At 32.7% G+C, this 14203-nt stretch overlaps 1 protein-coding gene across 7 annotated transcripts in view; it reads left to right on the top strand.

Moving 5' to 3' along the window:
• The window catches only part of LOC127879166 (tyrosine-protein kinase JAK2-like), a 487084-nt gene that overhangs the window by 18958 nt on the left and 453923 nt on the right, over nucleotides 1-14203 (top strand). For all 7 annotated transcript variants that reach the window (XM_052425848.1, XM_052425847.1, XM_052425850.1 and 4 more), the window contains exons 11-15: nucleotides 137-237; nucleotides 626-699; nucleotides 2249-2447; nucleotides 11274-11396; nucleotides 11856-12091. In XM_052425848.1, the coding sequence (XP_052281808.1) occupies nucleotides 137-237; nucleotides 626-699; nucleotides 2249-2447; nucleotides 11274-11396; nucleotides 11856-12091 (733 nt within the window). The remainder of the gene's footprint in view (nucleotides 1-136; nucleotides 238-625; nucleotides 700-2248; nucleotides 2448-11273; nucleotides 11397-11855; nucleotides 12092-14203) is intronic.

The raw sequence follows: 14203 nt of genomic DNA, 5'->3' as shown, positions 1-14203 counted from the left end.
AGAATCGTTTTGCTGGTCAATAAATCAAATGTACCAGGAACTTAAGAGTTATGGCTTTAATTTGACCTATTTTTTTCCATAGGCGGAACAAAACAGTTTTACAAACAGCTTATGTTTTATTTTTTTTAATTCCTAGGTTGCCATGGCTGGCTCCAGAGCGAATTAAGCATCTCTCCCATGTCACAGTGCAATCTGAGGTCTGGGCCATCGGTACAACACTGTGGCAGATGTTTTCTGGTCAGTGTTGAAAGCAACTATGCACTAATCTATTCTTAAATGGCAACTATTTAGCATAAATATTCACAAAAAACACAGAAGCTTGTGCATATAACTGTACACGTTTCATGCAATTATCTTTGCAACCACTTCACAAATTTCATCAACCCATAATTGCTGAGTAAGGCTGACTTCATTTATGTGTAAATTTGTCTTGCAAAGTACGGGGAAACTACTCTCATGTCATGATGGATTTTCTTTTGCTCTGCTAAACTTTAAAACAAAAAGCATTTGTATAGAAGTTTCAACAAATTAAAAGCATTCTGAATTGTTAATATCTTTCATGTATTTATCTTCAAAGCTGACAATATATAGAAATAATTCAAGGCCATCAAGATATACCTTACAGGTGCAAGGAACCCGAGTGCTGAAATTCAGGATAGGCTGGGCAAGGCAAGGTCTACTACTTTGTCAGATTGTGAGGTGGGTACATGAGTAGGTCAGGGCCCATATTCTTGAAGCTTGTAGGGAAAACTTAACGAAATTTGATAAAATTCATGAAAACCCTCTGCCAACACAATTAACTGAGCCACTCTCCCAACACTCACTGAGTCACTGTAACACTGAAAACCCATTTGTCACTCTGCCAAAACAGAACAATCAATGAATCACTCTGCCAAAAATCACAAATCATTGAGTCACACTGCCAACACTTAAACACCCATGTGTCACTCTGCCAACACTAAAACATAACTGAACCACTCTGCCAACACTGAAAATATCACTGTGTCACTCTGCCAACACTTAATAAATCACGGAGTCACTCTGCCAACACTGAAAAATCACGGAGCCATACTGACAAAACAAAAAAATCACTGAGCCACACTCCAAACACTTACAAATCACTGAGTCACTCTGCCAACACTTAAAAATCAGTAAGCCACACTTTCAAAACTAAAGAATCACTGAGCCACACTGCCAAAACTAAAAAATCACTGAGCAACACTGCCAACACTTATAAATCAATGAGTCACTCTGCCAACACTTACCAATCACGGAGGCACTCTGCCAACACTACAAAATCACTAAGTCACTCTGCCAACACTAAAAAATCACTAAGTCACTCTGCCAACACTGAAAAATCATTGAGCCACTCTGCCAACACTCAAAAATCACTGAGTCACTCTGCCAACACCTAAGAATCACTGAGTCACCATGCCAACACTGAAAAATCACTGAGCCACACTGCCAACACTTAAAAATCACTGAGTCACTCTGCCAACACTGAAACATCACTGAGCCACTCTGCCATCACTTAAAAATCACTGAGTCACTCTGTCGACACTAAAAAATTACTGAGTCACTCTGCCAACACTGAAAAATCACTGAGCCACACTGCCAACACTTAAAAATCACTGAGCCATTCTGCCAACACTTAAAAATTACTGAGCCGTTCTGCCATCACTGAAAAAATCACTGAATAACACTAAAAATTACTGAGTCTCTCTGTCAACACTTAAAAATCACTGAGCCACACTGCCAACAATAAATAATCTCTGAGCCACATTGGCCACTGCCAACCCTGAAAAATCACTTAACCTGTCTTCACATATTAACATTAGCTTAGTTTGTCAGAGCTTAGTACTTTGGGGCAGGACTTGGCCTCATTCATTCATGATAGAACGAAATACTTCAATTGTTTTAAATAGTTGACACAGATATTGATTTTTAAGGAAAACAACAGCATTATCGTATATGCAAACGTTTCATTTAATTTCTTTTCAAATTTCATATTTTTATTTTGAAAACTGTTGTTGTGTCATCAGTATAATACAATTGTATATGAATTGACATTTCAAGACGTTAGATCTTTTCTATGTCAAATTCCCACTTGCTCTAAAACTTGTTAAAGTTCAAAATAGTTTCACATTTCCTTTGTTATATACCCAAATTAATTTTAAACATTAACTTTAAAAAATATTTTACTATTTCCTCAGTTATATACCCAATTTTATACAACAATCTCTTGCAGGTGGTACAGTTTTTCCAAGACAACAAGGGTTTTAGTTGCCCCAAATATTTGAAGCCAGAGCCTGGTGACCCAAATCCGGTTTTGGTTATGAAGGACAAGTTTTACCAAGCCATACTTCCTTGCTGGACGATAGATAGTGAGGACAGACCAAACCCTACCATGCTGCTGAGAACCTTTAATGAAATCTGCCAGAGCTATGGTAAGCTAGAATTGAGACCTGAGTTCTGACTTTCTTAACTTAGATGTCAGATATTGTTAACCCTCTACCTCCAAGGTACTTACTTTGTAATTCCTTAAACAAGGGACAAAATTGACTTAAAACCAGGTTTTGTGTAAAAAAAAGTCTGATAAAGGGAAAAAAATCAAAATATGCAGTGTTACCCCCATGTGTAAGATTCAATATATTTTTACTCGTGGCGACCATGATTTCAATTTGGTAAAAAAGTCTGATAAAGGGATACCAACTCAAAATGTGCATTGTTACTGATTAAGTTACCCCCTTTGTTTCGAAATCTATTTTTAGTCGTGACGACCTTGACCTTGGAGATATTGACGTAATTCTTTCGCGCGACACACCATCCAATGATGGTGAACAAATGTGCCAAATGATTTTAAAATCTCAAAATGAATGCCATAGTAATGGCCCGGACAAGCTCATGTATGGCCGTTTCTGACCTTTGAACTCAAAGTGTTACCTTGCCCTTGGAGATATCGACGTAATTCGTTTGCGCGACACACCGTCTAATGATGGTGAACAAACGTGCCTATTGATTTTAATATTTTATAATAAACGAAAAAGTTATGGCCCGGACAAGCTTGTTCCGCCCGCCCGCTTTCTAATTTATTATTAAATTGAAGACCTTTCTTAATACCGGTAGATTCAAGTTTTAAAGGCTTCATATTCAGTCCTAAGATACTGATGAGCAGCAAACAGTATGCAACCTGAACAGACAGCGAGTAACTCTCAAGCTGTTTTTATTTTATGTTGTTTCACATCGCATCTCAGCGGGGAAATGGTTATACTGTAGAAACACTCAAAGGAACACAATTTCTGTGTGAGGCCAATTTCTGACGACACCATTAATGAAATTGAGAATTTCCAGCAAGTTGAAAAGTTACTAACATGAAGTTCTATATTAATGCTGTGAAAAAGAGAACCGAAATTAAGGGGTGTTGCTGCAGTTTTGCTGATTTTTTTCATCTAATAGATTTTGTCCAAATTTATAGTTAAGATAAATATACATATACTACATGAACAATGAAATAAAACAGGGTCACCGGCCTTGTTTTGATTTTATTCACCATTATATAACATTCATTTTTCCAATAAAACTGAAAAAGCTCTAAATTATTAAAATTATTTATAACCTATAAAATTGGCAACGTGTAGATATTATTTAAGCTTAGATACATCATATACCATTTAATTAAACCACACACTACCAATAAAATAGAGTACCCAAGTTAAATTTTAAGAAATTTACTTTTTATAATTTAAATGTCATCCAAAAAACCCCGTATTTTTTACTATTGTAACCACATAAATGGAATATAAAATGTGTCTGTCTAATATAATTCTGTGAAACTGCTCATATATGTTCATCTACGTATTGTCATCCATCATATAACACAAATAAAACAAGATATGTGTTTGTCAGAATCACTATGTCCCCTTCTGCGCCGCTTTGAAGGAAAGCTATGTATTTTACCTTTAACATTGAAGGCTGACCTTTACCTTGACCTTTCACCACTCAAAATGTGCAGCTCCTTGAGATACACATGCATACCAAATATGAAGTTGCTATCTTCAATATTGCAAAAGTTATGGTAAATGTTAAAGTTGGAGCAAACAAACAAACAAACAAACAAACAAACAAACAAACCAACACACAGGGCTAAAATAATATGTTCCCCACTATAGTGTTGGGGGACATAAAAATGGGGTCACCTTACTTTAAACAGATATTTTTTGTTTTAACAATCCCTACCGTCTACGTCAAATTAATAGAATACAGCAATTAGGCAAAACCCAAGTACCGGTACATAGATTGTTAGAAACATGCATACACGTACATTAGAAATTGTTTACAATCTTAACTGGGATCACAACAGCTTACCAAAAGACATTTAAAAAAAAAACAATATTTAATCACAAATATAAGACCAAACAGTATCAAACTCGACCTTAATCATTAATAACTTACATGCACTTGTTCACAGATTTCGGCATGTTTTGAAGTTTGTGATTAAATGCTTTAAATTGATAAATGTAAACAACACGACCAAATAGCTCCAGTATAAAACAAGAATGCAATTAAAGAAGGCAAATGTATTATGAATCTACTCGGTCATTTCTGATGATACTGATAACAAAAATATTGAGTTGTGATAATAGCATCATCGATGTTGCTATAAATATATCATCGGTTTAATAATCTGCCGCAACATCCCTTAATGGTGAATTGATGTTTTGTCCACATTGTCAAAGCATTGAATTAACCTTTTAAAGAATGGGGTGTTGTACCAGATTTCTGGACCTATTTCGCTTTTTTAAAATAGATATTGTCACGAGCCGAGCGGTAGCTGTGATTTTACTTCAATTTCTTTAACTTTTCCAATCTTGAAGCTTTTGTTCAAGTTTAACATGGAACTAAAATGGACTCTGATAAACAGTAAACTAAGAATAACATTTTGCCTATTCAGTTGTTTTAAAATTGTCAAAAAAATATACAAACTCAAGATTTATAACCTTTCTAAATTTTATTCATTCATAAGGAATAAATAAATAACAACTTTCAATAGCCCTATATATATTTCTTAACAGACAGATTAATTTTCAGACATTTACATTATAATACAGCAATATACACGTACATGTGTCATGTTAAGTATTTGCACTTTCTATTTTATAATGTTCTAAAAAGATGACAAATGCAATTTTTAAGTATTTATAAAATTCAGTCTTAATTTTAATAGCTAAGTCTTATTGAAAACTGTATTTTAAATGCTTATATAAGAAAAATAAAATAGGTCTCACACCTAGGAAAACAAAGTTCAGAGTCCTCGAATGAGAATTTTCAGTGCCTTTTATACTCTCCAAAAGCGCACACATAACGTTGTGCAATAATAACGTAAAAGCGCACATATGAATTGTGCACAAAAAGCGCACAAACAACGAGCAGTAAAGCGCGCAAGAGCGCACAATAAAATTTGAGCGTTCTTGACACGGTAAATGTCACTCATATTAAAATGATATTTCTGACAATATTACTATGAAACAGAAGTCAAATACATATCAATTAAATAAATAAATCATTTATAAAGACAACTATTACCTTTTTAAACAATTTTTTAGAAGGAATACGAGTATTTAACAAATGATATCGTATGACTAGTCTGTCAAAATACTGTAGTCACTGTAAACTACCCAGAGTGCACTTATGTCAGCATCAGGAAATCAACTTCCTGTTTATGCAAAAATGGCTGCCACATTAACAGACGCTAATAAAATGAGACTTTTAAAAAGGATATTACAAATAATAAAGAAGCGCAAAAGGTAGGCATCGGCTGTTATCAGCTCCACACAGCATCCAATAAAAGCATTAAATAACAGTGACATAGTCATATAGATGCAAAACATAAACGGTAAAAATGAACTATGTACATGTACATAAACACATGTTTTCATGAACAATCTAGGGCAAGACAATATTATCGATAATATATCTATAGATACAAAACAGAAATACACAAAAAGAATGGAAATGAAATAAAACATATGAGTCAACCGACCACACACGAATCATCCGTAACTATTTGAAATATTTATACGCGCGTTCTTCGAACATACCTGTTTTAGTAGTTTGTCGGACATTGTTATTTGACTCGATTGTTAATAGTATCACGAATAATCACGCTCATGCTTAATAAATTGGTCAATAGGGTGTAATAATTCTTATTAAATTAATCAAACTACATGTATTACTTATCATGGAATTCTCTGAGTTTAATCCTTTTATTTAACGTTTCGGCATTATGCATTATCAAAACAATGAAACATATATGTAAGCCACAGGTGGTTAGCGTGTGGCTATGCTATTAATTAGTGAAAACATCATTTTGAATAATAAATTATCATATTATAAAGAAAAATTAACTTTTCTGAAAAAAATAATTCACTATCAAATATATAATATATAACAAGGTATCCAACTCAAAATCACCCGAAAACGGGTTGCATCGTTTTGAACAGCCATTTCTTCATCAATTTTGCAACGATTTTCATGAATCCGGTTTTATTCAACGCAGAAATGAATTTCCTTTCTGGAAATGTATATATCTTGTTATATTTCTATGCATGCTGGGTCAAGAAATAACACGATACACAATTCGTTTGACCTACTTGACAATGATCAGACCATATTTATGAATGAAATCTCCAGTTGTAAAGACACACCTTCGCATTGGACCAATCAAATCACTCGTGTGTTTAAAATGTCAGTTAGTTGTAATGTATGTAAACAAAGGTTTCAAACGGCGCTGGACAGTTAGTTTTGATGCATAATGCAACGGCAAGCACGGTAAAAATGTTTGTTCACACGTTTTATTGAATTATTGTATTGAGGTCTGTGAACTTTGCAGGGAAAATGCCCTTTACTCCGTGCAGATTTCAATCATTAATATCATAGCCACACGCTAACCATCTGTGATGTAAGCTACGTTTGTTCGTCTTTTGACAGGACAAATTAAATAACAAAGTGAATGTTTTTAAACGTCAAATGACGCTGTACATGATGACGTCACAAATGACATTATACAGAATCGTAAAAATTCGCCAAAATGAAATGACTTTAAATATGTCACGTAATTACATATTGTTCGTTGATAACACACAGTAATAACCAAAGTTCATTTCTGATTTCATCGCGATTTATTTATGTCGAATATTTCTTTTCACACAACGCTTGCTAATATACACGAAATACAATTTTACAGCGCGGCAGCCAACATGGCCGCCACGTCAAGAAGACGTGACAACTCTCCAAAGTTCTTTTCAAATCTAACCGCAGATCCCTTTTTTCACTAACTAAACACTGCATTTTATCACCAGGTTAATTTACATAAAATCTACTTGTAATTTCCATTGGTCACCAAGGTCCGGGCTTATTACGGATTGGTTGACTTATTAGAATGTTCTAGAAGGAACAATCTATTCATGTATTTACTTGCTTGCCAAATGCACTAAAATCTAATCAATTTATATTGGTTTAGAGTAATCCCGTTATATTTGTCAGTGCCATAACGTGTGTATCCTTTGCAAATAAGGCTTTTCAGTGACCCTTTTGTTTGTGCTGTTTCGATGACCATGTGTGGGTACTATTAATCTCGTGTCTATATGCTGACCCTGAATTCATTGTTAAGTATATGGTCCTTTGATTCTTTTATCTAAATGACTTTTCATTTTATTGATCCCAATTATACCCCACCCTGGATGTAAACGTATTTGTGTTCTTACTTGAAATAAATCTTTAATCAGGTCTTAGTTTATGCAAATATCTCCCAAAAATGTATTATTAAATTCTCAAACTTCATCTTAACATTGCATATACATATTATTGAAATATCCCCTTATTAATTTCCATCATAAGAATAAACTCATAAGAATAAACGATATGTTATAAGCTGTTACATGACAAATACTTACATATTACATGTCTCAATCTTTAATCAAATGTGTGCTTTTGATAAATATAAATTGATATTTGACAATAAAACAAAACATCATCATATATAATTATAATTTAATTTAACTTTTTATCATTAATTAAATATAGTTAAATCATTTAATGAATTTACTGATATCAATCCATATCTACGTAAAAGATTATATAATGATATATTATTAAATAATGATGTATACTATTCTATGTATCATAAACATATTATGGACAAGATAAATTGCATATAGTACTATTATTTTTACACTCTTTTAATTTGATGATTAATATTTAATGTTTTTCACACTTATTTTTTACTAGATAATTTTCCGTAGCAGGACATTAAGTTGATTTTTAGTATTTAATCCATTTGGTGATTGTGTTTCAAACTTCTTTATAAATTCCGATTCCTTAATAAGTCTGAAATAACGGGAACTGTCACGTATTTGTGTTAGCACTGATATACCCATGTCCTGCCCTCTGTGGCCAGCACCATTGCAATTTTCTGTAATTGGTTTATCTTTTCGTAGCCCCACGTCAGCCTCGTGTTCTTTAGCACATTCCTTTAACGATCTGCTTGTCTCTCCTACGTATACCATCTTTTGGCATTTAGTACAAAATATACCGTATACCAAGTTGTAAATGTAACAGTTCTGTTGTATTGCTTCATTTGGAATTTCATTTCTAGGGTTGTTATGAAAACCTTTTTTTAGCATTTTACAGACTATACAAATTGTCTTGCATGATTTTGGTATTTGTTGAAAACGCTTGTTTATTTCTTTGTTTTTTTTTAATGGACTAAAATGTCACCGATATTTCTATTTCGTCTGCATGCAACTATTGGTACATCTGAGAAAACATTTTTCATTTGGTCTGATTTATATAGTTTGTCGGTATGTTTTCGAATTATTGAATGTATATTTGGAAGGTTGTTGGAATAAGTTATAGCTAGTGATACTCTCTTTTTGTTGTTTTATTTGTTTCTTTCTTCTCAAGTAAGTCTCTCCTATGTAAGATATCAACTCGGGACAATTCATGGTTTACACATTTATTTGGATAGCCTCTTTTTTTTAGATTTTGTTTTAGTTCTTTTTCCGATTTTGGTATTCTTTTTAAACGTATTCATTTTCCATAGGGCATTGCCTTCTTTACATTTGTTGGATGGTCTGAGTCATATTGATCATATTGATGTTTATCGGTTGGTTTTGAGTATAAATCAGTTGTTATTCTATCATATCCTTGTTGAATGTTTGTGTCTAATAAGTCCACTTGTGTTGTATTCCATCTTAACACTTTGATGTTTTAATGTATTTTGTTAGCTTAGTCGAAAATATTCATAAGTTCGTCACTTCCATGTCTCCATAGTCCAAAACCATCATTCTATGAAACGTTTATAAATATTGTTTGTTTATTGTATTCAGATAATATTTCATCCCATTTTCTCATGTAACAACGCGCATAATTTCTCCCAAGTTTCGATCCAATAGCTACACCCTCTTTTCTGTATTCTTGTCCACAAAATTCAAGCACATTATTTTCAAAGACAATTTCAATCATTTTCATCATCGCTTCAGTGTTGATGGTCTGAATACATCGTTCATTTAAAGCTTGTTTGCATGCCTCTGTGCCCTCTTTCTTTGGAATTTATGGATATAATTTGACAACATCAAAGCAGTATAGTATAATTCCTTCTGGTAATGGTGTATTCACTTCCTTCTCTATAGCGTTTAAAAATGCAGTGGTATCTTTTATATAGCTTGGTGTTTCTATTACATAGGTTTCTAGCTCCTTTTCTGCTACCTCTGCCATTCTTTCAGTGCTTGATCCACTGCCATTTACTATTGATCTATATGGGTTGTCTTTGTTATGTTTTTTTGGATTTTCTTTGAGTTTCCCTCTTGATGGATATTTGGGTATCATGTATTGTTGTAAGCTGTTTGAGATAACGCCATTTTTTCAATAGTTTATTTGCTAGTTGTTTTACCTTTTTGTTTGCATTTTCGATTCCATTCCCATTCGTTTATTCATATGTTTTGTCATTAAGTTCATTCTTGAGTTTTTCTTCATATTTATTTGCGTCTGTTATCACTATTCCAGAACCTTTATCTGCAGGCCTTATTATTATTCCGGAATCATTTAGTAACGTGTGCAATGCCTGTTTTTCTTTGTTGTGATATTTGACTGTCCCTTTTCTTTTATGCCATTAAGTACTTCATTTTTAACTGCTTCTATGGCATCCAGACACTTTTCTCTACCAGGTTCAGGAGTAAAACGACTTTCTTTCTTTATCTCATATTCTTCTGTTTCATTATTTCTTTCTTGATTTTCATCATTATGGAAATACTCTGCGAGCCGCATTCGTTTCTCCCATTCTGCTAGGTTACTGTGTATCTTTGATAAGTCTACATGTTTTTTAGACAGTACTGAAGATATTCCTTTGGAACATAGACTTGTTTCTGCTTCTGTTAACTTTCTCGAAGACAGATTTGTAACAGTGTCAATATTATTATCATTTGTTTTAAATGTGTCTTTTTTCACCCTTGGTTTTAGTTCTTTTATTGTTTGATTTAACAAATTACAAATCAATAATTGACATACCATAATAATATCGTCGCATATCTGCAAAAAAATCTTTCGGTCAAAATAAAATTCAAGTTCACCTAGATAATGCAATAGCTTTGATATAACGATTCTTTTACTGGCTACGAACTGACCTTGATACCTTGCAGGATGGAATTCAAGGCATTTAAGTGAGGTCACGTTTCCTCTTCTGGAACTGCCGCTTGTTTAAAGCTTTATACTTTTACATGTTTAATGGTCTATTTCGAAATTCAAAAATCTGTTGGTCAAAATAAATATCAATATAGGGAACAACAATAAGCATGTGATCTAAAATATACTAGTGCATGAGTGCAAAACGGTAGTAACTAATAAATATGAGAACACAGCTTAAGTACAAACGCTCTGGTGCTGACAATCTTCTAATTTAAAGTTTTGTGTAATACTGTTCTTACCCTCAAGCCTTTTCATTTAAGATAAAATTGTTTAATGCTGAACTCGCAATGTAGTATCCCTTTTAATTCCCTAGAATTCAAACCAATTGATGTATTTATGTAAATGTGATAACTGCATGCTTGAAGATTACACTTTTTCCATATTTAAAGTTTCTGGTCTACCGGCGGGAAATTTATATATTTAAATTCATTGGGCACTTATAAAGGTCAGCTAAGGTGAAAAGCTGGTTAAACAGCTACACATAAAAACAAAATCGCTAAATTTCATATACTTGATGATATTACACACTGCAGGTTCTAATAACCACATAAACAGCAGCCTGGACTACACTGAAGTCGATGTTGAACAAAGGGTGTCTGAGAGTAGTGGAAGTAAAAAGAGGGATGTTCCAGACATTTCTGCTCTTACTGGCCATGGTATTACAGGGTTTATTTAAGTCTTTAAAATGTGTGGATAATATTTTGACCCCTTGACCTTGGGCATCATTAACATAATAACTGGGTCAAAGCTTTTTATATTTTAATGTTTGATCGCTAACAGTCACAAAGTCAGTGATGTGATTTATTAAATTGTACTTGTCTCTCTTAACCTGAGTTAAGCAGTATTGAAGAGGAAATCTTATTTCTTGTTTCTGTTGTTCCTGTTTGGAATAACATTTGCAATTTGATGAGGATTTTACTAAAATTTAGCTTACCTAAATGGGAAATTATAAATATCAATTTGTTCACACACACATACACTTACACACACATATGGTATAAGCATGCAATACCTAACTCCAAGGTGAAATTGCATATTTAAAAATTGCTTTGGAAAGATTGTTTGCTGTAACCAAAATTACCGGTACTTGTCCGTTTGGGACTTAATAATTTCAGTATCCGAAAATCACTCGTTGCTGCTGCATTCCCAATTGGTGGCAGAAAGCCCTCCAAATGAAGCAGCAGGTAGTGAGCTGGCCCCTGCAGTCCTCTCCCAGAAACAATCAGAGAACAGGGTTATCCATTGGAAACAAACGTCTTGTGACCTTGGAACATTGCCTGAGGTTCCCAGGCAACGGCATACAATACTGCCCACACAGTTGGTGGTAGATATAAAAAAAGAACTGGGAAAAGTAAGTGGTAAAGGGTTGCCATGATAACTTTTTCTTGCCTGACAAAGATTAAAAAAAAAGAAGACACAGTTTCTACAAATTCTTAATAGGAAATGTGTTGTCATATGAATATATGAACATAAGAAAAGAATTCGGAAATAATTCAGAGCATGGACCAAGACTGAATGAAAAAACATATTTTAAAAGTTGTCTGTTGTGACTGTAAAAAATATATTTATAAATAACTATGATGGAGAATAGAAACCTTATTTTAAGGTTTTGAGGATAGAAGAAGGATTGTTAGGAAATAATTTTACCATAAATTGGATAATTAATGTCCAGGAAAATAATCAAATGCGAATTATATAAGAAATATTAAGAACGTTATCTTTAAATCCTGACTTATTATTTTTGGTCTCTTATTGTTGTGATTAATGTTATACACTATTATCATCTTATGCATTGTTTAATTGTTTTTAAAACATATCATGAATATAAGAATCGTATTTATGTTTTATTTATGTTACATAATGTATACCAGTTTTAGCTGGTCAAATTGCGAAGTAAAATTTCATGTCCCAACAATAAGGTATTCAAAAACATTCCTTAAAGTTGAGCTCTGAATTTTTTTGGGGATAACCTGACAAACTGCCATTACCATTTAGATATTCCTGTGTATTATGGCACCTGCCAACATATTAGCTTGTGCTTGTAAATTCCACTACATAAAGTATTGATTACAAAAACATATTTTTTATTGAATTTAAAACGAGTTTATATGTTTGATGTTGGTTTACAGAAAGATACTCCAGGGTTGAACTTTTACCTCCAAGTATCAATATCAAAATTTAATATACATTAGTATGAACTTAAATCAAGTAACTTTAACTGTATGTACTGTGCTCATTATGATTTAGTAGATGGTTGCTAAATCCTTGTATTTAATACCTTCAAATATACCTTAAACATATTTGTTACAGTTAAGATTTGTAATGGGGGCATATGGCCTTTTATAATAAAATTATTAAAACTAGATAGGTATGAACTAAAACAATCAGATTATTACACTTGGCTCTAATTAATAGCAAACAATAGTTCCAAACGTGATTAAAAACAAAAACTGTGAATACATTTAGCAGAAGTAATTGCAAGATCGTTTTCACTGCATAACCACTTAATGCTAATTGGTGAAACCATGGTATTAATTAGGTATACCTTTATATTTAGCCAAATGAAGCACAAGAAAACAGTCCACATAATTTTTGCATTAATCTTTCAGGTTTATGACCGTATTCCGGTTATAAATACACATCTGTGATGTGTCACTGAATTAACCCAAATAGGGACAATTTTCAGAAAATGAACGAAAATATTAAGTCATTATTAAAGCCACACACCTTATTTTGCATAGTAACTAAAAGTATAAATAAGAAAAATATTTTGTCTATGCCAATTAGCATATATATAGTGGTAACAAGGTAAAAATCCGTCTTTTTTTTCGTTTTAAAACTTAAAAATAATCACGTTTGTCGAAATGGACGTTTACGTCTAGAAATCCTACTTTCGGTTTTAAAAGCGGTACCGTTTGAAAAATAATAAATTATTTGCTACATAGGCTATATATTTAAATTTATTTATAATTAGAATATATCTGGTGGTAACAAGGTAGAAATCTGTCTTGTTTGCTCTTTAAAACTTTAAAATAATCGCGAATGTCTAGAAATCCTACTTTCGGTTCTAAAAGCTGTACTGTTTGAAAAATAATAAATTACTTGCTAAATAGGCTATAGATTTAATTTTATCTATGCCAATTAGAATATATATGGTGGTTACAAAGTAGAAATCGTCTATTTTACGCTTTAAAACTTAAACATAATCGCGTTTGTCGAAATGAGTGGACGTAAACGTCTAGAAATCCTAATTTAGGTTTTAAAAGCGGTACTGTTTGAACAATAATAAATTACTTGCTACCTATTCTATAGATTTAATGACAATTCAAATTTCATCTATATGTATTGATTTACATGTATTTCATTTCAAAGTCAGAGGCAAGGTGTGTGGCTTTAATAAGGGAAAATCTTTATGTCTTAACAACTACAGTACTGTTACAAAAAAAATATATATTGGCAAAAA

Source organism: Dreissena polymorpha, chromosome 4 (assembly GCF_020536995.1).
Source record: "Dreissena polymorpha isolate Duluth1 chromosome 4, UMN_Dpol_1.0, whole genome shotgun sequence".
In the NCBI taxonomy this organism is placed as follows: domain Eukaryota; kingdom Metazoa; phylum Mollusca; class Bivalvia; order Myida; family Dreissenidae; genus Dreissena; species Dreissena polymorpha.
This window is presented reverse-complemented; position numbering and strand designations above follow the sequence as displayed.